The 25,000-nt window shown below is 59.8% G+C and overlaps 7 protein-coding genes and 4 non-coding genes across 11 annotated transcripts; 7 read left to right on the plus strand and 4 right to left on the minus strand.

Annotated features, from left to right (window-relative positions):
- Positions 1-2,323: 2,323 nt before the first annotated feature.
- EHS24_001424 (uncharacterized protein) lies at positions 2,324-7,129 on the plus strand (the record flags this gene model as incomplete). The annotated part of the gene is made up of 4 exons (XM_028617222.1): positions 2,324-2,786; positions 2,848-3,224; positions 3,409-3,483; positions 3,776-7,129. 4 exons carry the CDS (start codon positions 2,324-2,326, stop codon positions 7,127-7,129), a joined length of 4,269 nt encoding a protein of 1,422 aa, XP_028474529.1.
- Positions 7,130-7,855: 726 nt separating this feature from the next.
- Positions 7,856-7,926, plus strand: EHS24_001425. The gene has a single exon. It is a non-coding gene; the product is annotated as a tRNA-Gly (tRNA).
- Positions 7,927-11,907: 3,981 nt separating this feature from the next.
- EHS24_001426 (uncharacterized protein) lies at positions 11,908-13,908 on the plus strand (the record flags this gene model as incomplete). The annotated part of the gene is made up of 6 exons (XM_028617223.1): positions 11,908-12,151; positions 12,212-12,375; positions 12,463-12,529; positions 12,674-12,836; positions 12,891-12,929; positions 12,984-13,908. 6 exons carry the CDS (start codon positions 11,908-11,910, stop codon positions 13,906-13,908), a joined length of 1,602 nt encoding a protein of 533 aa, XP_028474530.1.
- A 1,304-nt stretch (positions 13,909-15,212) lies between these two features.
- Positions 15,213-15,310, plus strand: EHS24_001427. The gene has a single exon. It is a non-coding gene; the product is annotated as a tRNA-Ser (tRNA).
- Positions 15,311-15,785: 475 nt separating this feature from the next.
- EHS24_001428 (uncharacterized protein) lies at positions 15,786-16,207 on the minus strand (the record flags this gene model as incomplete). The annotated part of the gene is made up of 4 exons (XM_028617224.1): positions 15,786-15,850; positions 15,914-16,070; positions 16,123-16,147; positions 16,197-16,207. The coding sequence occupies 4 exons, from the start codon at positions 16,205-16,207 to the stop codon at positions 15,786-15,788; spliced, it is 258 nt and encodes an 85-aa protein (XP_028474531.1).
- A 679-nt stretch (positions 16,208-16,886) lies between these two features.
- Positions 16,887-16,972, minus strand: EHS24_001429. Its single transcript has one exon. It is a non-coding gene; the product is annotated as a tRNA-Ala (tRNA).
- Positions 16,973-17,285: 313 nt separating this feature from the next.
- On the plus strand, positions 17,286-18,658 carry EHS24_001430 (uncharacterized protein; the record flags this gene model as incomplete). The annotated part of the gene is made up of 2 exons (XM_028617225.1): positions 17,286-17,540; positions 17,606-18,658. 2 exons carry the CDS (start codon positions 17,286-17,288, stop codon positions 18,656-18,658), a joined length of 1,308 nt encoding a protein of 435 aa, XP_028474532.1.
- Positions 18,659-18,761: 103 nt separating this feature from the next.
- EHS24_001431 lies at positions 18,762-18,847 on the minus strand. The gene has a single exon. It is a non-coding gene; the product is annotated as a tRNA-Ala (tRNA).
- Positions 18,848-19,371: 524 nt separating this feature from the next.
- On the plus strand, positions 19,372-20,687 carry RKI1 (ribose-5-phosphate isomerase rki1; the record flags this gene model as incomplete). Its single annotated transcript, XM_028617226.1, has 5 exons — positions 19,372-19,461; positions 19,608-19,707; positions 19,768-19,864; positions 20,038-20,170; positions 20,325-20,687. The coding sequence occupies 5 exons, from the start codon at positions 19,372-19,374 to the stop codon at positions 20,685-20,687; spliced, it is 783 nt and encodes a 260-aa protein (XP_028474533.1).
- A 334-nt stretch (positions 20,688-21,021) lies between these two features.
- Positions 21,022-22,384, plus strand: ERP1 (emp24p/erv25p- protein; the record flags this gene model as incomplete). Its single annotated transcript, XM_028617227.1, has 5 exons — positions 21,022-21,072; positions 21,257-21,332; positions 21,624-21,706; positions 21,846-22,033; positions 22,141-22,384. The coding sequence occupies 5 exons, from the start codon at positions 21,022-21,024 to the stop codon at positions 22,382-22,384; spliced, it is 642 nt and encodes a 213-aa protein (XP_028474534.1).
- A 303-nt stretch (positions 22,385-22,687) lies between these two features.
- EHS24_001434 (uncharacterized protein) lies at positions 22,688-24,675 on the minus strand (the record flags this gene model as incomplete). Its single annotated transcript, XM_028617228.1, has 3 exons — positions 22,688-23,486; positions 23,539-23,870; positions 23,929-24,675. The coding sequence occupies 3 exons, from the start codon at positions 24,673-24,675 to the stop codon at positions 22,688-22,690; spliced, it is 1,878 nt and encodes a 625-aa protein (XP_028474535.1).
- Between the last annotated feature and the right edge of the window lie 325 nt (positions 24,676-25,000).

The raw sequence follows: 25,000 nt of genomic DNA on the forward strand, positions 1-25,000 counted from the left end.
TTTGAGAGATGGAGAGACGGGTGAGCCCCCGCGTAGCTGGGGACGCCTCTGTTTCGTGTGTATGTGACTTTTTTTTAAAGAAACGAGCAGAAAACAAACTACACTATACGGCGCGCTTGGAGCGCGATGACGGCATGAGTGAGGTTCGAGGTTCGAGGTTTGAGGTTGAATGACGCTGTGACGGCAGTGGAGACGGGGTGGGTGCATATGGAATATGGACGGGAGCGCGACGCGGGACAGACGAGAGGGTCGGAGATCCCAGAGCGAGAGCACGGATTGAGGGTCGTTTTTTGCTTCCCAAGCCCCCGCGGGACGCAAGTGCGCCACGCGGGAAGCCTTTTGGGCAACATGGGCACACACCTTTTACGCGCCTGTCCGTTCTCTTTTGATCTCTTTGGCTGGCAGACACGCGCGCGCGCGCGCTGTCCCGACGTCCCCGAGAGATGCAGTACCAGCCGGCGGGGCCGGGATGAGGAGAGAGGAGCGAGACGAGGCGAGACGAGACGAGAGGAAGGCGCGAGGTTCATGTACTGAACACAGGGATATCCCGCGGGCAGCAGGAAGATCAGGAGAGCACGGTTCAAAAGGCAGCAGCAGCGCACGCGCGACAATGAGGCGTTTATCCACAGGACACGATAGATACGTACCCTTTTTCACGGCCCTCTGCACCGAGCCAGAAGGCATGCAGAAGGCATGAAAACGAGACACGGGCCCACGGGATTGTGGCACAGGTCGCACAGAAGAAGAACAGGACGGGGCGGCCCGTGTGGCCGTGTGGCCGTGTGGTGCTGGCGACGCGTGAACGGCACGGAGAACCGTGCAGAGCGCACGGGTGGACCCGCGTCCTGCAACTATCCTGTTCTAGCTGTATCGAGAGAGAAGAACAAAACGTAAGAGGCAGAGCGGGGCAAGGGGGGGGGGGGGGGGGGGGGGATATGGGAGACGCTGACTGCTGTGTCTCCTTTTTTCTACGCTTTCCATGCCCTCGACACGACTGGTGGTTAGCCAGGGCGAGGGGGGTTGCATGCCTGGTGCCAGGCTCTCTCTCTCTCTCTCTGTCCCAGGGTATCAAAACAACCATATGGCAAAAAGCATAACGTGTGTGACGCAGCGACCATTTCGTGTCGTTGTTGCAGAGCCACAAGAGCCGCCCACATGAAAAGGGGGAAGAGAGTCGCGCGGGTGCCTTGGTGAGAGGGGGGGAATGAAGGATTGGGAGACACAAAAAGGAATCTGGCCATCTGGGCCAGACCGCTCGCTCGAGGTGACTGCCGCTGCCGTTGCGTCGATTGCAGCGAGAGAGGGAAAGAGAGAGGAGAGGAGGAAGAGCAGCAGCAGCAGTGTGGGCGTGTTGCGGGAAGCGAGAACAAGCTGCCTGCGCCGGAGTAATCATGTGGGCGTGCGTGTCATGGCAGAGTGCACGGTATGGGCAAAGGGCTGTAATGTTCTATTCAATCGAGAGGATCGAGGAGAGAGAGAGCGAGACGGGCCCCCGTGTCTCAACTCTAACACCACCCACCGTCGCCGCAGCCGCAGCCGTCACCATCGCTGTCCACCCACCCACCAACGCACGAGAGACACACCACACACTAGCGAGAACAGCCACACGCATCCAAATCGATCCAAAATCCACCCGGCAAGCCACATACCGCGCTGCCCAACGCCTCTCTCTCGCTCTCTGTCTCTCTCTCGCCCATCCACGCGCGCTGCAACTCTTTTCGCTCCCTCTCATCGTTGCATCGCTCATTCTCCCATCCAAACCACCCCCTACCCCCCCCCACCCAACGGCCCCGGGTCGCATTCCTTCGCACCACCCAGCATTTCGCTGCTGGCTGGCCCACACTTTGCACCCCCCCTCGCGCCCCTCTCGCCCCACTCCACCCCGCACATGCAACAACAGTCGTCTCGCACAGCACCCCCACCATCGCATCCTTCTGTCCCCGCACGTCCATCAAATCCACCCCAACCCCCTGCATCCTCATCCCCCTCGTCGTCGCCGCCAATCACGACCCGCAGCACAACAACAACACTTCCTCGCCCTTCTTCTTCCTCCTCCTCCTCCCCTTCCACCACCCCGACAAAGAGGAGAACTCATCACGACTTTGAAGACGCGCTCCGTCGCCCACACGACGTCATCTACTTGTCCACGTCTCCTTCCCACCATCTCGCCGCCGATAACGACGACGACGACGACGACGAACAAGAACTAGGTCAAGCAGAGGACGACTATTTTCAACAGCCTGCAGACCACGCGTCATACCACCGCCGTTCCCAGTCCACTACAGACTCGTACTCGTCCCCTCCCACAACTCCTCCCCCCGCCATGCTGTCGTCGCGCTCCGCGGCCAAGCAATCACATGCCACCGAGTCCCTCATGGGCGAGGACGTCGCCACGGGCGGAGGTGCTGCTGCAAAGCTACGCGCAAAGCGCGAGCGCGACCGCGCCGCCCGTGAGGCCGCCGCCGCCGCCGCTGCAGCAGCCATGCACCCTCCTTCTCCATCGTCGGCAGGCCCCCACCGCCGCGAGTCGGTCGCGTCCAACGACTCGGCTGGACGTTCTTCCTCCAACCAAGGATCCAACAGCGCGGCAAGGATCCACCAGCGCAAGATGATGATGCAGCAGCAAATGAGCCTCGGTCTCGATGGTGCGTACTCCTCCCCCCTCCCCCCACCTCCGCTCTCCTGCGCTCCTGTGGACTGGGCTCTCGCGGCCCATGCGCTGTACCATCCACCCGCGGGCGTGCATACCCGTCCTCTGTGCGCCGCTGTACCTTTTGCTCCTCTCTGTCTCTCTGTCTCTGTGTCTCTTATTGCATGCAGCACACCCCCACTGACGCCATCGTACAGCCGAGATCAAGGCAGAGGACCAGGCCACCACCCCCAAGCGCCGCTCCATCTTCCGCTCCTCTGGCACTGCCTCGACACCCGACCTCTCCACACTGATCCGTGGCGGCCGCAAGCAGTCCGGAAAGCAGCAGACAGCCAAGGAGGCAGCCAAGCACCCCATGCCGACCTCGTCCTCACACCAGCCCACCTCGGGCTCGCTGTCGTCGCACCTCTCAACCTCCACGTCTTCACTAACGCCTACGCGGAATTCGTCAAGGAGCCATCCCTCCCCGCGTCCAGGGGACTGGGAGCAGGTGCCCGACCAGCGCGGGATGGCCACCATCGTCGAGGGCCCTCAGGACTATGGGCCGCAGCGGACAGCATCCATGGACGACAAAGTGAGTTACCCCTCTCTCCTCCCTCTCCCCCTCCTCATCCTCCTCTCCTCCTCTTTGTCTGTTTTCGTTTTTGCGGGGCATCTAGGGGACCGGCGGTGGTGGCGGCGGCGCGTCGGCGGCTGATGTGGTTTTGCACCACGAGTCCAAAAGCAAAAGTAACAACGCGCCAACTGACACGACCAAGATCAAGCGCTCAAAGCCAAAGGGCATGTTTGGACGCATGTTCGGCTCGACGTCTTCGGATAAGCAGCTTCACGGAGTGAGTCGCATGCAGGGCAACGGCGTCCCGATCGATGCGTGCGACGCCCAAGCAATGCAGGTGCATGCACATGTCTCCGCGCTTTGCCCCTCGGTGCAGGCACCAGTCTGCGCTTGAACGGGCCCGCAAGACGGGGTCCTGCCCAGCCAATGGCCCCATCTTTTGCGGGTAACCTGCCCATCCGCTACGTTGCGCGTGTCCCCCTCCCACCCCCTCCCCCTCCCACCCCATTGCCCACTCCCCCTCCCGTATATGATAGATACCAAGAGTGCGCGCGCTAACTTTTAAACAGCCCCTCACTTCCTCTTCTCAGATCAGTCTTGCAGCACGCTCTCAAGTCGACTTGAGTCCAGCATCCCAGACATCCCCACACCTCCAGTCCAACTCCCACTTCCCCTCCTCCCCGCAGTTCCCAGGAAACCCGGCTTTTACGTTTGACGCATCAGCGCAACAACCGACCAACGGCAACAGCGTGCGGCCACCAATCCCCCAGCGCCCGTCGGTTCCCATTGTCCCCAGGGAGGGCCGGTCGTCCATTGCTTCTGTACACACCAACGACGACAGCGCCGAGGTCATTCTCGAGTCGTCGCCAAAGACTTCAAAGACTCACACGCGCAACGCATCGATCGCGTCTGTCGCGTCGTCTGTGGCCGCTGGACCGTCAACAATCGTCCACGTCACGGCCTCGCGTACCGATACCTACGAGTCGGTGCCAAGCCGGTCCGCGTCGCGCAAGCCCACGGCCGAGGGCGCGGCTTCTGCCGCCCAAGGCCAAGGCCAACCTGCACCAGCCCCAGGCGCTGCTCGCCACGCGGGTTCGTCGTTTACCGACGACGTCACTGGCCTTCTCGAACGCATCGGGCACGGAGAACACGGCGCCCTTGGTGGGCGTGGAGCTGCCGCTGCTGCTGCTGCTGCCGCCGCCGCCGCTGGTGGAGTTGCTGTAGCAACGCATCACGTAGCTGAACCCGAGTCGACAGAACACCTTGCCGACGCTGCTATTTACCCGGTCACATCCCGTCCCTCACCGTACCCGGACCACTCGCCGACTCTTCCTGCACGCAGTCCTGAAAGTCTTGGCCCCGAGCCCCTCCCCCTCCCCCTCCCCCCGGCAAGCGAACCGTACTCGTCTGCTGCTGATATCGCCCGCTCGCCTACGGACACTACAGAGCAGCCTCTGCCCGAGCTGCCAGTTGAGCAAGCGGCCCCCGAGTCCAAGCTCCCCGCGGTCCCAACGGACGATCTCTCCGACGTCGACAACGCTCAGACGCCTGTGAGGGAACCTTCCATTGTTGTTGCGAGTCCCAAGTCGCAGCAAGGCGAGTGGTCAACTGCAGCAGCTCGTAACGGATCGACAGTGACACCCGTTACCGTTTCCGAACTCACAGCAAGCACATCCCAGATTGCCATCGAGGTCACATCTTCCCCGGACCTGTCTACCACAAACCTCAACGACATGTCCGAGATTGACGAGGAGCGCGGACGCCAGCTGGCGTCCGAGTTTATCGACGGCGACATCACCCACATCCCGACCGACAAGGTCGCCATGTTCCTCGGAGGGCCCCGCCAGGTTAACAGCGCCGCCCTGAGGTACTACATGCAGTACTTTGACATGCGCGCCGTCAAGCTCGACCAGGCATTCCGCGATCTCTGCGCCAAGCTCCACCTCAAGGCCGAGTCGCAGGAGATTGACCGTATCATTGAGGGTTTCTCGGCCCGCTACTATGACTGCAACCCGAGCACCGTCTTGGGCACACCTGGTGTCGTCCACACTGTCACAGGTGCCATGCTCATGCTCAACACCGACTTGCACATTGCCGACCTGCAAAAGCACATGTCGCGCCATGACTTTGTGCGAAACTCGATGCGCGCCATCCAGGAGAGCATGCCCGCCGAGCGCGAGCTGACTCCTGATTTCACTAAAAACCCCAACGACAGCGGCAGCCTGCGCAACCTCGACCCGTCGTCGGCCAACCAGTCTACCACCAGCATCCGGATGCGCACACCCAGTGCCGCTACCACTCCGCGCAACGCGTCTGGCAGCCTCGCATCGCCCGTGTCGGACCTCACCTCCATCTCGACTCAGGACCTTCGCTCGCGCGCAACCAGCTCCACCACCGTCAACTCGTTCACCTACACCAAGGCATGGGAGGCCGAGGCCGAAACCCTCCTCAAGGAGATTTACACCAATGTCCGCAACGAGCGCATCTTGCTGCCCATGGCGTCGCACCACCCAGACACCGACCGCCAGTCGACCGTCTCGCTCGGCGGCTTCTCCATCAACCGCAACCAGCGCGGTGCCGGCGCCGTGGGCGTCATGCAAGGTGCCGTCGCAGGTGCCATTACCGGCATGAAGCGTACCAGCCGTCCCCAGAGCAATAACAACCCATACAACGGCAACGCCATGTTCAGCCACTCGGACGGCAGGCTGAGTCCCACCCCACCCTCGTACTCAAACTCGATCGGAGACCAGTACCAGGCCTTTACCCCGGCGCTCGGGTTTGCTGGCAACCTGTCGCACACGGTTATCAAGGAGCAAGAGGACGAGACGCACAGCATGCGCTCCAACCCCACGACCGTGTCGCTCGAGGAGCTGACAGACGACGAGCTCGCGCTCCTCGGTGCGCCATGGGCCAAAGAGGGTCTCCTGTCACGCAAGATCCAGGTCGAGGCTGCTGGCAAAAAGCCCCAGAAAAAGGACTGGAAGCAGTTCTTTGTCGTCATCCAAAAGGGCGACCTGCACATGTTTGTGTTTGGCCAGGGTGGCAGCTCGAGCATGGGCGGTGGCGGCGCTGTCGGCGGCGGAAACTGGATGTCCAACGCAAAGACGTCGGGCGAGTACAGCCTCATGCACGCCATGGCCATGGCCCTCCCCAAGCCCGGGTACTCGGCATCCAGGCCATACTGTTTCACGGTCACTTTCCCGTCGGGCGAGATCAGCGTCTTCCAAGCAGGGACAGAAGAGCTCGTCGCCGAATGGGTGGCGACGTGCAACTACTGGGCGGCCCGGAAGAGTCGCCAGCCCCTGGTCGGCGGCGTGTCCAACATGGAATACGGGTGGAACCGCGCCGCCCACATTGACGACGAGCAGCACGACGACCACCACGACCGCGCCAGTGTGCGGTCAGCACGTACGCGGCTCGGCGCCATCAACCGCGTGCGCAACGCCGCGTCCAACCTCGACAAGCTGCAGGTCAACGAGTGGAAGCCCCCACCCCACGCGACCATGCCCTCGACGCTCGACGAGGAGGCCCAGCTCGAGAGCCTCGCGACGTACGTCCAGAGCCTCAAGGAGGAGCTCAACCAGCACAAGTCGGTCGAGGAACCCATGACACGCCTGTACTCGCCCGGATCCAAGAACGCCGTGCGCGCACGCGACAACTGGACCGCCAAGTCGCGCTACATCCACTCGGAGATCTTCAAGTACGAGACGTTTGTCGAGGCGCTGCGCAACGCCATCCAGCTCCGCGTCCAGCGCCAGGGGGAGAAGAAGCTCGAGCGCTCGCTCGCGCGCTCCAACGTGTCCCTCCACCACGAGCACAAGCGCCAGGGCGGCGCAGCGGGCACAACACCCGATGGCGTGAGCGATAGCGATGGGAACGGGTACGTCACCGGCGAGGATGGGCGCGCGACCCCGGCGCGATAGAGCGGAAGAAGCGTTTTTTTTTTACGACAGTAGACCGAGAGTGTCTCCGTTTTTGATTTTATTTATTTATTTTATTTGCTCAGAGGGCCATCGTGTTTTTTGGCGCATACGTAGTTAGTAAGAGTAAGAGTAAGAACGGGGTACAGTACATGTCTTTGCCGCATCTTGTATACCCGAAAAGAGATGCCATGGTATAATGATTCGTACAGCGTGGTGTTCGTGTTTTGGGTAGCATCAGGTAGAGCGGTTACAGTCGGCACAAGAGCCGTATAGACACGCAACGCGAGTGCCAGTCCGTGTGCTAGCAGTATCCGCTTGAAACCGGCTCTTCCGCCCCCCGTGGCCCCTGTGGCCTGCGAACTGCCATGTATGTACAGGTCAAAGGGGTCCTGTTGGCTCTACCTGATGCGGCCATTTGTCTGCGCTAGTGAAGGACGCGTAAAGGACGCGGCTGTTTATCTTTTTTATTTATTTTTTTGTTAGCGTCATTTTGACAACGACGTTCCACCCGTGCAGATCAATGCAACCAACCCCATCGTCTGAGCACCGCAGCCACAGGCCACTGGCCGTACCCCAACACACTATATGCTTGTATACACCCAGTGCTGTTATTAACGACTGCATCCCAACGCCTGTCCGATTTGAACTGGCAGTAACCCAAAATGTGACCTTCCCTTATTCTGCTCCACCTCTCTTGTCGACACGTACTGAATCTGTAACATCTCAACACCGTTGGTGAAACGGTATCATGCGTCGTTGCCATCGACGCGGCAGGGGTTCGACTCCCTTACGGTGTACAGCAGCAGCACAAGAACCATCTGGTTCGAGAGGTGTTCTCTTTTGGACTCGAGGGGCGGGCCAGGTGGTGGTTGGGAAGGTTGGCGAGGGGTTGGGGCAGTGTCGGGTTGCGTGTGGACGCAGAATGGCGGCCAAACGGGATCGCAGCAGGTGGTGGGTGTACTTGACGCGCGAAGAAAGAGGTCATGGTGTCTGTCATTTGGACGTGTTGGCGTTCTCGGCGTCTCGATTGGTCAGGTTGTCAGGGAGTTGAACGAGGTCAGCCTCATGCCACTCTGGCTGACGCCTTGCACATCCATTTCACTTCCAACAACCCATTGTCTGAGGGTGAAATTGACACGTACTGTACTGTACGTGAACGTGAACACTAGTCGGTCGGTCATGTGGGTACAGAGGAGATGCGAACATGGCCGTGGTGTCTGGGAGTTGCACGCGCCATACACCATTTGAGCTCGTGGCTGCCAGGTACCAGTCTTCGTCTTGAGCCCACCTCTACCACGTATTCATCGCCCAGAGTCACCTCCTGTATTCCCTCCTGCCTGTGGATGATAGCAAGCCAGGAGCAGGTGCTGTAATATGGCCCACAGCCAGGAAATCCAGGAAAGCACACGGGAAGTTTGTTCCTCCAGCTCCGACTTGCCAAGCGACTCGCGCATGGACACTGGCCTCACTGCCACATGCCAAGACAACAACACAACGCACGCTCACAACCCATCACACGCGCACTCCTATACTCCTAACGTACAGGTATGCATGGGGTTGGGGTTCAAGGAGCGGAATATCATGTTGCGAAGTGGGCCAAATGTTGCTAGCAAGGGGCACGTGAAGTGCTTAGGAACCAACAGGGCGAGGTACCGCGTGCACATTGTGGCGTGCGACGAGGATGTTGTCTGGCCATGTCTAGGCGTGTTCTGGGTTTCTGGAACTGTCTGCCTATGGTTTAGCTGTGCATTTCTTATGCGAGATGGCTTGGAGACTGTAGAAACGGGGTCCTCGTTGCGCTCCTTGGAGAAGTAGAGTGAGCTTGGTGAGGGAGCGATGGGATACGTCGACGTCATCTCACTCGCACGTATGGACCAAAACACCATGTCGCAGTCATGCCCGGCTGCTGCGTATTTACATTCTCCTGTGTCTACTTGAAGCGCGTGGAGGCAATTCCTCGCAGACCATCGTTCGCAGACGAAGGCTTACCCACAATCTAAGCACTCTTAGCCAGGGAGGGAGACGAATCTTTAGAGAAATGCGGGGAAAACACAATACACCACTCGGGTCTCCTCACAACCCCCACAACCCCATTCATCCTCGACAGCCCACCTCATCCTTGGCCGCGCAGGTCGCTCCTGATGTGCTCACGCATGCTCCACGCAGACCACGGGGGCCCAATGTGGGTCTTATCTCGGGCTTGGCAGTGCGGGGAGGGTTCACCGACCCCACAAAAACGCGAGACGCGCTCGGAACATGAAATCATGAGACGCGTATCCAACAGGGACCGCTTCGGAACATGTCCACCGTCGCCGACGTTTCAATTCACTTTGCCTGCCTGCTTCCCCCATGCTCTCCCCCCGCCTTCTTTCAGGCTCCCTTGCCGTTCTAAAGTCCTGCGCCATGTCGCAGCCATCGATCTGCATCACAGCAGCCCGTGCTCTGGTTGGGGAGAGATAGGCCAACCCCGCGGAATGTGCGCTGATTAGGTGTGTGGGGGTGGGCTAGCGTTAGTAATCAGTCACAAGCGTTGATGCTGTGGTGCGGATACCGCGCGGACAAAAGGGCTGCCATCGTCTGGAGGATCTGGGGAGAGGAGACATTACTCGGTCCCCGGTCGCGCAATGGTCACGAGGACGGAGGTGGCGGCGCCGTGGGAGCATGCGTGCTTCGGGCCACTTGGGCGTCGCTCGGTTGTGGCGGTTATGGGCGGCATGGAGGGCATGTCACTGAGGAACAGAGCCACACTATTGTGTCGCATGACGTTTCGAGGATTGCGCCAGCACTTTGGTAGAGATAGGCAGCTACAGTACTACGGTACGACATTCACTCTTTGGAGAGAGAGGCGTTCGACGGGGCTTGTTTTTTTTTGCTTTGTCCGCACTCGTTGCAGCTTCAACCGCGGGACAACCGGTCATCATCCTGTTGTCGCTCGACCAGGCGGCATGCGGCCATGCCCGCCAGAAGCTACGTGTGCCCACGGGCGAGCTTGGCGAAGGAGAAAATTGTACATTGTGACTACAGCTGCTGTAGAACGACTCGGCGTCTCCGGTCGACTCGACCAGACCGAAAGCCGCAGTCCAGGACGGGGATCAAAGTCGCCCCGGGGTGTGTCTGACCTTTTCTACCGAACACGACGGTGTTTTCGCGGGCCCTGCGTTCTACAGGGCTAGCCCAGACAGCTGCAGGACAATGGTTAAACAGCACCAGCACCCTGCCCGTTGTGGTCTGATGCCTACGACCTGGCGAGTTCCACTGCCATGAGATCGGTGATGGGCCGTCAAGCCAGACCAAACCTTTCAGACCGGTTTGGGGGGATCCTGGTACATCCGCCCTTTTTGGTCTGGGCTGTCGTTCCCGGGCTCTCTGTGGTCTCGTCTCTTTTCTCGTCAAAACCCCTGGTCGCTTACCGCAAAAATAGGCCAACGCCAAGCCGCCGTGACCTCGTGTCCCTTGTCGTTCAACCAGTCATCGTATGGCCAGCAATCCGGAGTTGTGGCAAGAGGAATGCGGCAACTATTGTCCACCTATGGGACTCGCTCCTGTTTGCCGCCCCCGCCGCCCACCCTGGACCCCCACTCGACATGTTCAGGACACCATCTTATGCGTTGCAATCGACGTCAGCTGATGGGCTCGCACTCGTTTCGGCCGACGTACCCCGTGGAGAGCAACGGCCCCGCGTGTCTTCCGTCCGTCCTGGCCGTCGATGGATCCATGGCGTTGTGACAAGACGGCAAACCGCGGAAAAAAAAGTAAAACACAGACGGATCGCGCACCATAATCGGCACATTAATCATCACGGAACTCCCGGATGCCGTTTGTCGTTGGGGTGGGTGTACGCGTTTATCAAGCAACAGTTCTTCTGGCGCACTTGCTGCGCCATAGCAATCGCATCTGGCCTGGTACACCAAGTATGCACATTTTCATCGACTCGGTGGCCATGCTTGTCCTGCTGCGGGTTTCTCTGTGGAATGCCGAACTATCGAGTCCGGTCAGGTGCGCTGCGAGCTAGGATATCAGGCATCCTCCCTTTGCGTGATGCATCCGGCCTCACCGGCAGACGGCACATGGGCCCACGCGCAACACACCCGTGGCGCCAGACCCGGCAGAACGCGGCAGGGACGGCTCTGCTCGGCAACGTCCACCTCTGCTCTTACGCATTCGCTCAGACTGCGGTTGTGATGCCTGTTAATGCTCAGGTCCAGAGAATCGCCCACTCCAACGTGTCCTGGAAGAGGCACAGCGAGCAACGCCGCTGTCGGCGGCTCTGTTGGCCGCGTCAGTTGCTTCGAGGCGCGCCACTTGCCCGTCGCGGACGGACGGACGAGCTACGCTAGGTGTTCTCCCGGGCCCTCTGCGCTGAAGCCTTATGCAGACGTCCAGACGGGCTCCCCCGCCCCACCTAGCCGACTCCCACCCGCAAAACCCAAGAGTCTGGCGCATCACCGGCAAGAACCCCGGTATCCCGGTCGTGTGCGGCACCGCCAGTACGCGCCAATGACTCCGGGTTTGGTGTGAGTCGAGGTCCCGTCGAGGTCCCGCTGCTGCCCAGACGCCATCGCACAAGGCCAGACACCGGTACGAGGCCGATCAGTACAAAAGTCGGCGACGTGGTCTCGAGGTGGGTCCCCAACGTACATCCCCAGGGGCCTCCCTTCATCTCACCACAGCGCGGGATTGATCATCCAAAAACAACATTTAATACAGAGCCCGCCACTAGACTTCACTACACTCTCCCCCTCTCCATCCCCAGTCGCCTCTCGACACCACCACCAACCATGTCCGACCACAAGGATTCCCACCACGCCATGGACCCAGAGAAGGACGCCCACCACGACCACCACCAGCACCAGATCACCGTCACCGGCAAGGAGGATGGCGTTCTCCACAATGAGCACCTCGCCGCCATCATGGCCATGAGCCCCGAGGAGCGCGCTCTCGCTGAGAAGAAGCTCCTCCGCAAGATCGACATGCGTCTCGTCCCCTGGATGACCCTCCTCTACCTCATGTCCTTCCTTGACCGTAAGTTTTGTCACGCGATGATGGGCGCAAAAAAAAAAGTAGCTAACGTATCTCCCGCAGGTGTCAACGTCGGTACTGCCAACCTCATGGGTCTCTCCACGGACCTCGGCCTCAGCGCACACCAGTACTCGATCGCGTCGCTCATCTTCTTCGTCTCCTACGTCGCGTTTGAGGTGCCCTCGAACATGGTGCTTAAGAAGCTTAGGCCATCAATTTACATTCCCGTGAGTGTGGCAGAGCACAACATCTCGGACCAATTGTCGGGCCGTGTCTCGGCACCCTCCAGGCCTACCAGCTGACACCTCTGCCAGGCTACCATGGTCTGCTGGTCGCTCTTCCAGATCTTCATGGGTCTCGTCAGGAACTACGAGGAGCTTCGTGAGTGTTTTTTTCTGCAACCACCGAGACAGTCACTTGTGGCACGGTGAAATCGCCTCCGTGGCGATTGGTCCGCCGACCGTGTTCCCAAGTGCTGGCTCTGCGACAGCTTCGCGTTGCATGCAACAAAGCTGACCGTACCAGTCGCCCTTCGTTTCTGCCTGGGTCTCTTCGAGGCTGGTCTTTTCCCCGGTCTCAACTTCTACCTCAACGGCTGGTACAAGCGTGACGAGCTGTCGAAGCGCACTTCGTTCTTCTTCGGCGGTGCCGTCCTTGCCGGCGCCTTTGGTGGTATCTTTGGCTACGCGTGAGTACCTGGAAGATGGAGGACACAAAGAGCACTACTGACGTCTTCTCTCAGTCTGGGACAGATGGACGGTATTGGTGGCAAGGCTGGCTGGTGAGTTGCGACAGCTTGTGCAAACATGTGCTCCTCAGCTGACGACTCTCTCAGGTCATGGATCTTCATCATGGAGGGCCTTCTTACCTTCATCATTGCCTGCCTTTCGTTCCGTATGATCCACGACTGGCCCGACCGCGCGCGCTTCCTTACCGACTTTGAGCGCGAGCTTGTGCTCCTCCGCCTCCGCACCGACACTGGTCTTGCCCAGAACGGCGAGTACTCCAAGAAGTCTGTCATTCGCGGTTTCACCGACTGGAAGACCTACGCCTACATGCTCTGCTACATTGGCTGTGCCCACTGCATCTACTCGCAGTCGCTCTTCTCGCCCACCATCATTGCTTCCCTCGGCAAGTGGACGAGCGCCCAGTCGCTGCTGCTCTCGGTGCCCCCTTACGCCCTCGCCTTCATCACCACCATGGCCACTGCCTTCCTTTCGGACAAGCTGCTCAAGCGCGGTATCTTCAACATGTTCTGGTCGGTGCTGGCTGTCGTCGGCTACGTCATCCTGCTCTGCGTCAACCCCACCACCCACGTCGGTGCCGCCTACTTTGCCGTCTTCCTCACCACCATGGCCATTGCCCCCATGATCGCCAACACCATCACATGGTGCGGTAACAACTTTGGCTCGCACTACAAGAAGGCCGTCGCCATGGGCATGGTCTTCTCGGCCGGTAACTCGGGTGGTATCTGGGCCTCGCTCTGCTACCGCACTTCGGACAAGCCCCGCTACAAGCCCGGCCACGGTGCCGCCCTCGCCTTCGCCGCCCTCAACGGCATCATGTCCGTCATCCTCTACTTTGGCATGAAGCGCGAGAACAAGCGTCGCGAGGACACCTACGGCCCAGCCCCCGGCCCCGAGGAGCTCCACGACATTGATGACCCCGAGTACCTCCGCAAGTGGGGTCTCGAGGGCATGTCGCGCAACGACATCCTCAACCTGGGCGACGACCACCCTGCATTCCGCTTTATTCTCTAAGAGGGGAGGCGTGCGGTGGACGTTTGGGAAGAATGTGAGAAGTAGTTATCAGTCATTTTAGGTCCTTGTACGATGGGCATTAGTAGTCGGTATGCCAGTGTCCGTTGCAGTCACACTTTCTGTTTCGCTGCAGCACACTGCACAATGAAGCCTTGTGGAAGTGGAATCCGCCACGCACTCATTTTTGGGCCAATATTGGGCCATTAAAATGTCAGCCCTCATTGATCGCCGATGCCCTCCACACTCCAGACCCAACAGCGCCTCTCTCACCTCTCTCACTCTGTGAGCATTGTCCAAAATTTTCTGTTTTCTGCCCATCGCCGGTCCCTGTACATTACACCGGGCAGTAACTGCCCGCGTCGCGCAACTCCGGCAGCTAACGGCCGTGAATATGCCGATACGAACGCTATCGGAGACACAATACAGGAATAGATGCACACCGGCGCGGGGTTGGCCCGGCAACAGCAGGGATCGGTTGGAGACGAGTGGCGGCGGCGTGGCGGTGGCGGCGAGAGTGACAATGCTCGGTCAAGCGAGACGGACGTCGGCCGTGTCCGACCGTCTGCGCAGCGCTGTTGAGAAATTCGTCTCGCCTCCCCGGCCTCCCACATGAAAAGGAGTGGCAGGTGCAGTAAGTATGGCATGCCCAATCGTCTTGTTCTCTCCATCTTTTTGGTGTACGGATCGTCGGCGACATGCCGCCGGACCGATGGCGCTCCGCCATGTTAAACAATGGTGGTCGTTTTGCGGGCATTTTTGCTTTGGCGAGCAGAGGTACCGCGGTCCCGGCTAATCAATGTGGTGCGCGAATGTGACGGGATGTGCACAGAGCGAGAGGCTGTACCACTCAATTAAGCACCGAGGTGCCAGCATGGCTCGGGGAGACGTACATACGATCTGCATGGGCGGAATACGTGGTCGTCAGACTTCCCAGCGCCCACCAGGAGAACAACTCTACATCCGTGCTCGTTGTCGCACTGACCCCAACCCAAACTTCTTTGTTGGCTCATTCCATTGTAGTATGACGTTCACAGCCTTCCTCACCCAGTGGCGCGCTACAGTGGGCATCCCGACAGCAAGTGTGCGTGTTGCCAAGGTGGCCAGGGCACAACTGTGATTGGTCGACGACCGCCACACTCGCCTGAGCGGGCCAGGACCCCTTGGTCTTCCTCTCCCCTTCGCCGAGGCGAAACCGCAAATGGAGCACTCGGACGGCAACACAGTCTCAATCTCAGCGCATCGGCAGATGGTGCCCAGTATATGCCCCAATATATAACTCCATTCCCACAGACACATTCGTGGATGGCGTTGTCCCGTAGTGGTTATCGGGTTACCTTGCTATTGTTGAATCACAATCAGGTAATGTGCTTTGCACTCGAGAGTTCGAATCTCTCCAACGTCGTATATAACGTGTGCTAGCACGTTGAAGCTTTTGCTTTTGCATGTTGTGACGAAAGAGAATCGTGGAAGATGTCGAGAAGGTGTGTGGTGAGCGAGGATTGATGATGTTCTGCGCCCGCCACAATGACGATTCAAAATCCCCGTCTCTTTCTCGGCCGTGTCTGTGTTTCCTACTTGATGTCAATACACAGCCATGGGAGTGTCAGTTGACAGCAAAGACGAGTCTCCTCTCATGTACTTTGGGGATACAGCGTGCAGTGGGTCATAACTGAGAGAAAGAAAGGACAACCAAATACACACCCCGGTCTCCATCGCACCAGCCGTCGCTACGGCCGGATCAACCTCTATTGTCCACAAACATACATCTCATTTTCTCTTTTCTGCCAGTACAGTACATATTCGTTCCATTCCACTGGATCTGCCTTGTTCGACAATGTTGTCCGGGCTACACTCGCCACGTTCGGCCCCTTCATTCCCTAGAAGCCCCTGCCAGGCTTGTCGTCAACAACCATCATGACGTTGTCCCTCATGACGTCGCCCGCTGGACTTTGTCAACTGCAGCTCCTCACCCTCCTCAGCCACTACGGAATAAACAGGCACTCACGGAGCTTGCTCGTGTCGAGCATGGGCGAGTTTCCGGCGCCGCTCGCCGAGGTCTCGCCCGAGTTGGACATGCTGCGGTGGCACTGGTCACACACGTGGCCCTCGACCTTGGGGGTGCGAGTCGTGTTCCAGTCAAAGGTGGGCGACCAGATGCCGGGCTGAAGGGCAGGTCAGTGGCAAAAGACTATGGCTGGGGGTTGGCCAACGTACGTTGCATTCCTGGGTGGCGCGGGTGCTGTGGGCAGTGTCAGTGCCGACATTTTTGAGTTGTTGAGGGGACGTACTTCTGCTGCATGGTAGTGTCTTGTGTGCAGTGGTGGTGGGAGTGGGAGTCGTGGAAGGGAGTGGGAGAAGTCAGTTCATTCAATATGGATCTATATATACGTCAATGGTCCGTACCAACCTCGGTAAGACATGGAGCCATATGACATCGCCACGGTGCGTAACAACTAGCCTCCAGAACAATAGAGATCTAGCGTTCACATGCTGCTCGCGTGTGCCTGCAACTTATCTCATCACCTCTTCATCCGCAGCCGTGGCATGTCGAAAGCTCCTGGCGGGGCCCGAGGCCGAGGCAAACCGGTGACGGTGACGAGCCGAAGTGAGTGGCACGTGAACACAACAATGTTTAACTCTGGCCGATCCGGACAAAAGCACTATTGTCTCGGCTTCTGCATTCTGGTAGAGGCACACTGGGACTGCACGTAGGGGTGCAACCCACAGGCCACAGGCCACAGGCCACATGTGACAGGCTTAACTGGCGAGGTGAGCCATGTGGCCAGTCTTCAACACCGTTCCGGAGCGCCAGTCAAGTCATCAGGCATGAGAACCACGACACTGGCGGTGCGCAGTAGTAATCAGTCCACGCTCCAAGAAGATGAACGGCACGAGCTTGGCACTCCACACAAGCCCGACGACTTTGGCAACACCTGGCCCATCATCCATGCATGCTGTCAGCCCCAAAAAGAGTAGTATGGACGAGTTAGGAATCGAACCAAAGACCTTGTCAAGTAGGGTAGAAGATGCTAATGACACGCTCTACCAACTGAGCTACACGCCCGATTACGTAAACAACATGTCTGTCAGTGCTACCAGCGCACAGCATGTTGTTTGCATGTTTGTAGGCAGATATTAGGCCCTCTGCATCATCTGCAGGAAAGGCATGGCTCGAAATGACAGCTTCACAGACTGGACGGTACGTTTCGTGGTGACAATCAAGGGCTGACGAGACTCCGCCACCTGGGTTGTTTTCGCCAAGCCTCCGACTCAGCTCGGACCCGGAATACATAATGTGCCATCGCCCGGCTTTCTGAGGCGCGTTACTCAACTTCTAACCACTTCTAACCTCATCTAACAAACGCCAGATGGCCGCGATGTACCACCTCCCGTCGTCACCGACCATCCGTGTGCTGGACCGCTTCAGCACGCTGCCCGATGAATACGCAGACGACGACCAGCTGGTGTCCTTCTGGCCTCTCCTCAGCGCCATCCTCCTCCGCCCCGTATCGACAACCAAGGACGTTGTCGACGCACTGGAAGAGATTGCCCATGTGCTGCGCCAATCCACAGGTCCTGCGGGAGACTATGGCACGCTTTCTAAGGTCCTCAACGCGCTCACATTCATTGACGTGAGGTCGCTGTGGACACGAATAATCGGCATTGCTCTCCGCATGCCTGACCTCTTCCCCACAAGTTCCCTCCCGGTCCTCACCCAGGGATGACGCTCCGCCTGTCCCGCTCCCAAGCGGCATGCCTCGTCGCCCACCAGTTTCTCACCTCCCTCGCCTCGCCACGGGATCGCAGCGAGTACTATGACTTTGGGATCTGGTACGACTCTGAACAGCCCCACCCTCGTGCAGCGGAAATGTACATCACGGCCATGTGCGTCTTCTTTGCAGACCTGCCGGACATCAACATTCTTGAAGAGTACGCCACACGAGACCTCGAGATGGGCGGTGGTGTGAGCTATGTCCTAGCGTCGGCACCAGCACGGAGCGTCGGGAACACGCCAATGTCTCCCTTCCGCGTCCTGCACAACGACGTGCACGTCACTGGCCCGCATTCCCCGTCTTCCATGGACCCAAATGGCGCCCTCGTCGTGGCCGCCAACAAGGTCATTGGCTTTGGCAAGTCTGCGACCGGCGAAGAAGTCACGCTGGGCACCACGCCCGAGGCCTGCCCCGCCGTCCTGGTCACGCCTGTCCTGACCGGTGACCAAGTGGTCGTCATTACTGGCGCGTCCCCCGTGCTTCGCGTCACCGGTGAACGGCGGAACGTGGCGTGGGAGATCCCAGACACCCGTACTGCCTCCGCCGACTTTGACGCGTGGCGGATGCACCGGGCAGGAGGGCCACTGCTCCTCATGGACGCTCTCGAGCTCGACGAACACGTCTCGGAGCTTGGCCAGGTCCCCGACCTTGTGCCGGAGAACATTGAGCGCGAGGTGCACAAGGCCACGACATCGTTTATGGCAACAGCTGCGACCACGGTGTATACTCCTCTATGGGGGTGTGGTGCATTCTGCGGGGACCCGGCAGTCAAGATGTGCCTGCTGTGGCTGGCAGCGAGCATGGCGAGCGTGGAGCTTGTGCTGCTGCTCGACGCGAGGGGCCAGGCGTTGGCGGATGAACTGGAGCCATTCGTGCGTCGGTGGCAAGAGAAGACTGCTGCAGAGTTACGACAGTGGTTGGGCCGTGTGCCCAGAACGTTGCGCGGAGGGCAGGTTCTCGCATACATTGACACATAGACCACCATGTACCGTTGACATTTCGAAGTGGTATTTGAACATTGTATGTGCAGACATTCTCGTGGTAGATGTAGAGCCGCTGGACCCCAAAAAGGAATCGTAGTGGACGAGTTAGGAATCGAACCAAAGACCTTGTCAAGATAGGTAGAAGATGCTAATGACACGCTCTACCAACTGAGCTACACGCCCGATTACGTAAAGATATTTTCACAGACTCCAGCGTCCGTACAGGTCTCCCATGCATGGATGAGATAGTCGAGCGTATAACTTGGCAGCGTATGTATTAGTTCAAGAAAATACTGTAGGCAATATGGTAGCCGGGATCGCCAGAGAGACGGTGTTATCGGACACGTCAACTTGGCGGCACCTGTGAACTGTTTGTCGGAGGAAATTGTGGCCTTGATACCTCCGGGTCTCTCTGACCACTACTAACCCGGCAAGCTGTAGTGTAGCTATGGAGTACGGGGACAACGTGCTCTTCATTATCATGCACATGTATTGTTGCTGCAGCGATGAATGTCAGAGGTTGTGGTGACAATGTACGCGCCACAAACGACAGCGCCAAATGTATTACGTAACCAATTCCCCACGCACCATGACGACAACCCCCCGCCGATCCGCCGAGTTAACTCTCCCAAGAATCCCATCTTTCATCTCCCATCTCTCCCTCATTCTCCACCATTCTCCCCTCCCTCCGTCTCCTCCGCGCAGCAATGCCTCTCTCCCCTCTTCCCCCAGTCGAGGCCGCTAAGCGTCTCTCCGCCTACGCCGCCGTGGACCGCCACATCGCCCTCGAGCACAAGGTGAGTACCGTTGTCTGGCACGTTCCTTTCCTCCGCGTCCGGAAGTCGGACCGGTGGTGGGGAGTGCCGTGTTTTGATGTCCTTTGCACTCCCTCTAGTGTTACAGGCTGGAGTCGTCTGTGCAGTACAGCCGCTAACTCGCCCAGCTCATCGGTATCGGCTCCGGCTCGACTGTCCCCTACGTCGTCGACCGTATTGTCCAGCAGGGCGCCGCCGCCAACGCTGGCCGCACCTTCCTCCCCACTGGTAAGTCGCTGCCACCCAGAATGCAAGCCACAGTTGAAGCAGAGCTAACACTCTGTCCAGGTTTCCAGTCCAAGCAGCTCATCATCGATGCCGGCCTCAACCTCGGCGATGTTGACCAGTACACCCGTCTCGACGTTTGCATTGACGGCGCCGACGAGTAGGTGTCATGTGGGATTGGGCAGGCGGGTTGGGCAATGAGCTGGGCGTCAGGTGTACAGCTTCGTGGACAGAACATGGCCTCAGGCCTGTTCACCCTCGACATGACCTACCCGGACCTGCCTGTTCACAGCTCATTCCCCTCTTCTCGGGTCCATGTACTGACTGTTGCAGGGTCGACTCTGACTTGAACGCCATCAAGGGTGGTGGTGCTTGCCAGCTCCGCGAGAAGGTCCTCGCTGACATGGCGGACACCTGGGTCATGGTTGCCGACTACCGTAAGAACTCGACTGTTCTTGGCACCAACGTGAGTACGGTCGGCAGAGGGAGTGTTATCCTGCTGGATAACTGGTCGCAACTACGGTAGCTGGCGATTCCGGACACCAGCTGCCGTATTCTCGACCAGCATGACTCTGCCATGCATTCCCGCACTTGCCAGACTCCACACTGACTCTCTCCAGTGGAAGCAGGGCATCCCCATCGAGGTCGCTCCCTTCGCGTACGCCCAGGTCCTTGCCACCCTCGTCAAGATGGGCGGCACCCCGACCCTCCGCATGGGCAAGGCCAAGGCCGGCCCTGTCGTCTCGGACAATGGCATGTTCATCATTGACGCCACCTTCCCCGAGGCCCAGATGAAGGCCCCCGCCAAGCTCAACACTGAGATCAAGCTCATCACCGGTGTCGTCGAGGTCGGTCTCTTCTGCGGCATGGCCAAGGCCGCGTACTTTGGCAACGAGGACGCCTCGGTCACCTGCCGCGCGGTGGGCGGCAAGGTCGAGCAGATTGCCAGCGTCCCGGACGTGCCTCCTGTCGCCTCGGCTTAAGACAGAGACTCTGGTGAGATGCGCGTGGGTTTGTAATGGTGGAGGAAGGGAAAAAAAGGGAGGTGCGGTTCTTGTAGAGAAATGCGGTACAGATAGGCATCACAGCATATTTTGGAAAAAGTGCGGTCGCTGGATCGCTGTGCTTGCAGAGAGAGAGAGAGAGCTCGGTTGCTGGTTGCCTTCGCTGGGTACGCCGTGGGGGCGGGTAGTAATGTTGTTTGCAAAGTCACGTGACCTGTGACACGTCTCATGTTGCGCGCCAAGTGGACGTCTTGCTGTGCCCACGGAACTCATTCATCCATTTCCTCCACACCATTCACCGTTTGCAACGACAATGAGGCTCGCGTCGCTCCTCCTCGCAGCCCACCTCCTCAGCGCCGTCCAGGTGAGTGCACCCTGGTCCGTCTTGGGACGCGACGAAGCGACAATGCCCCGTAACCCCGCGGTGGTTTCCCGGACACAAGCTCGTCCCAAAGATCGTCACTTTCCACGCGACTGCGCCCGTGGCAAAGGAAAAACACACCTACCTATGTGCTCATGGTCGCTGACACTCTTTCTCTTTCCTCCAGGCGCTGCACTTCTACTTCCAGTCCGATGAGAAGCGCTGTTTCCTCGAGGAGCTGCCGTCCGAGACGATCGTGGAGGGTGCGTTTATGGCTCACTGGCGTGGAGAAGGGTGGAGAGAATGCGGAGGCGGCGGTCGGCGCAACTGGGCGGCGCGAGATGGAAGCCATGCAGCCATGCACGTCGTGCACTGGCTTCTGTATGGCTCCTGTACGGCTTCTGTACGGCTTCTGTCTGGGGTTGCGGTCCACCTGCGCTGCTGGAGCCCAAGCCATTCAGCGCGCGGCTGCGGCCTCACACGCCCCAGCCGCCATCGCCTAACCTTTCCACGGCCCAGCTGGCCCAGACGATCAACGTGCTGACGCGACGCAGGCCACTACAAGGCGCTGGTGTGGGATGAGCCCGCAAACGCGTGGAAGACCAAGCCGGACCTTGGCATCCAGGTCAACGTCGAGGTGGGTTGACCACTGCTGTTGGCGATGCGGGATGTGTGCAAGTCGAGCTGGGGAGCGCCCCGTTAGACCTTCCAGCTCTCCTGTACGCCAGCATCCCAGCGTGCACCCCCTCCCCGTGCACCTGCGCTGACGCTCCCAGGACCTCAACTCTGGCCACATGGTGGTGAACACGCGTGGTCCCTCCGAGGGCCGGTTTACATTCTCGTCGCACGAGCCGGGAGACCACAACATCTGCCTCAACTCCAACGTCACGGGCGGATGGATGGGTACCGAGCACATCAAGATGTACCTCGACATCAACGTCGGGTCGTCCAAGAAGGACTTTGAGTGAGTGTGAGACGCGCAGGGAGGAACGGGTACACTGTGTTGTCCTCGTCGCACTGGCACTCTCTCCCACCCACCAGTAAAGACAACCCAATCTAACCGGTCCGCAGGGCCGACACCGAGCACGTCAACACCCTCGCCTCCAAGTTGCGCGACCTGAACAAGAAGGTCGCAGACATCCAGCGCGAGCAGCGGTACCTGCGTGAAGTCGAGGCCGAGTTCCGTAACGCTTCCGAGGCCACAAACTCGCGCACGGTCTGGTGGTCGCTCGGCCAGCTCGCCGTGCTCATCGGCATGGGTGTGTGGCAGATGCGTCACTTGAAGGTCTTCTTTGAGGACAAGAAGCTCCGCTAAAAAAAGAACGAGAGAGAATCAACGGTACGAGGTTGCCTCTGTGAATTCCCGGAACACTGCGGTGTGTAGGGCGCGGAGTGACGAGGAGAGAGGTGCAAGACGAGGACGGCCGCCGCGTAGCGGATGGGGCTGTTAGCGGCACAGCCGCGAGATGTAGCTACGACATGCACGCATGCACGACCACGAGCACAGGCGATGGGACAAGCGCCGGACTGGAGTGGATCTTGCGCGCTCTACTAACGGTGCTCTTGACATGGCGAATGACGCCGGCATATACATGTCGCTGAATGCAATATCTACATTCTACAGCCCCGCGCCCATGCGCGCCATCTTGCGGTCATTGCCACGCGTCCTCGCTGCGTTCGAGTGGCCGCGGGAGCCCTTGCTCGCTCCGCCGCGTCCGCGTCCCCCGCCGCTGTTGTTGTTTCCACCGCGGCCGCCTCCCGAGCCCGAGCCCGAGCCTCCTCCACCACCATTGTTCCCACCTTTACCACCACTACCACCGCCGCCGCCGCCTCCTTCCTTCTTCTTTCCACCGGCACCGCCGCCGCCGCCAGACGCCGCCGGCGGCGCAGCGGCCCACTGGTGACGTTCCAGGATGGCCTCCTTGTGCGGGTTGCGCTCGAGCATGATTTTCCAGCCTTCGAGCTGGCCGTCGTCCCACCCCGTCGCCGCGCGCAGGTCCTTGCGCGCCGCCGAGCGGCGGGTCGTGGCGTCGCGCGCGAACACGCCCGGGTTGCGGAGGTAGGCGATCTCGAGCAGGGCCTGGGCCTGGTTGGACTCATTGTTGCGCGGCGTGCGCGCCTGCGAGGGACCGCCGGAAGCCGACGCGTCGCTGTCGCTGTCAATGTCGTCGTCGTCGTCGTCGTCGCTGGCGCCGCTCTCCTCGCCGTCCGCGAGCTTGACGCGCGCGGCGGGCAAGTCGTCGTCCATGTCGTCCTCGTCCTCGGCGGCCATGAACGTCCGGCCGGGGCGGTACGTCGTGCCGTGGGCTTCGGCAACGGCGCGCGCGGCCGCTTCGGCCTCTTCCTCCTGTGCCACGACGAGACGCTTGATCGACTCGCGCAGGTGCTCTGGGATCTCGGTACCGACCACGGGGTCGCTGTGTGAGCGTCAGCTGAAATGTTCGAGGGCACGTAAGCTGTGGTACACACTTGTGGCCCTTGACACGGATACGCGAGAGATCGAGAGGCTGGTCGTTGAAGACGTTCCGGCGCTCAATCTTTGCGGGGGCAGCGGCAGGGCTGGGCTGGACGTCGTCTTCGACGTGGTCGGGCGCACCGCTTGCCGAGATGGCGGCAGCTGCAGCACGCAGCTCGGACAGCTCGGGGGGGAGGGTACCTGCCAGGATGGCGTCTATGAGGGGCGACGCCTGCTCCTCGACACTGGCCCGCGAGCTCGCAGCCGCGAATCGCGGGTGGCTGAGCGCCTCGATGAGGAGGTGAGTGGGGAGGTTGGGGAACAGATGGAGGAGAGGTGCGAGACGCTAAAGTGTACCCGTCAGCGAGAGCGTCATGGCATATCTCAATGTCATGCCAACTTACAGGGTCATCACCACGCTCGTCGTCGTGCAGGTCACGCAGCGCCGCGGCAGCGTTCTCGTTGGGACGCGCCTGGTGGAACAGTTCGTAGTCGTCGGCCAGGCCGCCGTCCACGAGCGGGGTGCCGCCCGTAGGTGGACCAAAAAGGCGGCGGAGGGCGGCGGATCCGGGACCAGCGAGGTGAGCAAGTGCGCGGACAAACGTGAGTGCCTCTGCCTTTGCGCGCGTCGCGTCCTTGCCCTTGCCGACTGCAGCGTAACACGCCGAGAGGGCCGGAACGAGGGTCTCGGCGCTGGTGAGGAGGAGCGCCGCGGCCTCATCGTGAGCACGCATGAGGGCGTGCAGCAGACGAGAAGTGGACAGGAGGGTGCGTGGTGTAGCATCCTTGCCCAGACGATCCACCAGGGCGCCGATGAGCTCTGGGAGCATGTCGACGGTCCTCGCGACGGGCACCGACAGCAGCGCTGTCTCGGCGGGGTAGGCGAGCAGGGCGTCGCACAGGAGCGGGAGGGAGATGGCTTCGGGGTCTTCGGCAGCGAGCGAGGCAAAGGCGTGCAGCGGGGACAGTGGAGGAGCGACGGGTGTGCCGGCGAGGCGAGCAGTTGCCAGCGTGGCCATGGTGAGCTTGAGGACGGGGATGAGGGCGTTGGGTCCGTCGACGGAGGCTGCTGCGACGCGGGCTGCAAGGTATGGGATGGCCTTTGCTGCGAGCTCTGGCGGGGGAGGCCCTGATGGCAGGCCTGCAGTCATCTTTGCGTGTGAGATGGAGAGAGAGAGAGAGATGGAAAGTGTAGTTGCGAGAGAGAGAGCGAGAGGGATGAATCCAAATGACACCCACCGGAGCCGAAACGACGACGACGGCGAGTTATGACAGAACGGCCATGACCGCACCGCCGTCAACATTTTGCTTCCGTCTAGAGGCTCCTGTTATCGATAAGATCGCGTGAGATGGGGCATGGCATATGCATGTGGGGTGCATAGAGAACGAGCACATCGCTGGGTACAGCAGGCATCGTTCTGGGACAACAAAGCACATCCGGGCTGACTTGATGGCACCTGGGGGGCTCTTTCAGAC

The sequence above is a fragment of the Apiotrichum porosum genome (assembly GCF_003942205.1).
Source record: "Apiotrichum porosum strain DSM 27194 chromosome Unknown scaffold_10, whole genome shotgun sequence".
Classification (NCBI taxonomy): Eukaryota; Fungi; Basidiomycota; class Tremellomycetes; order Trichosporonales; family Trichosporonaceae; genus Apiotrichum; species Apiotrichum porosum.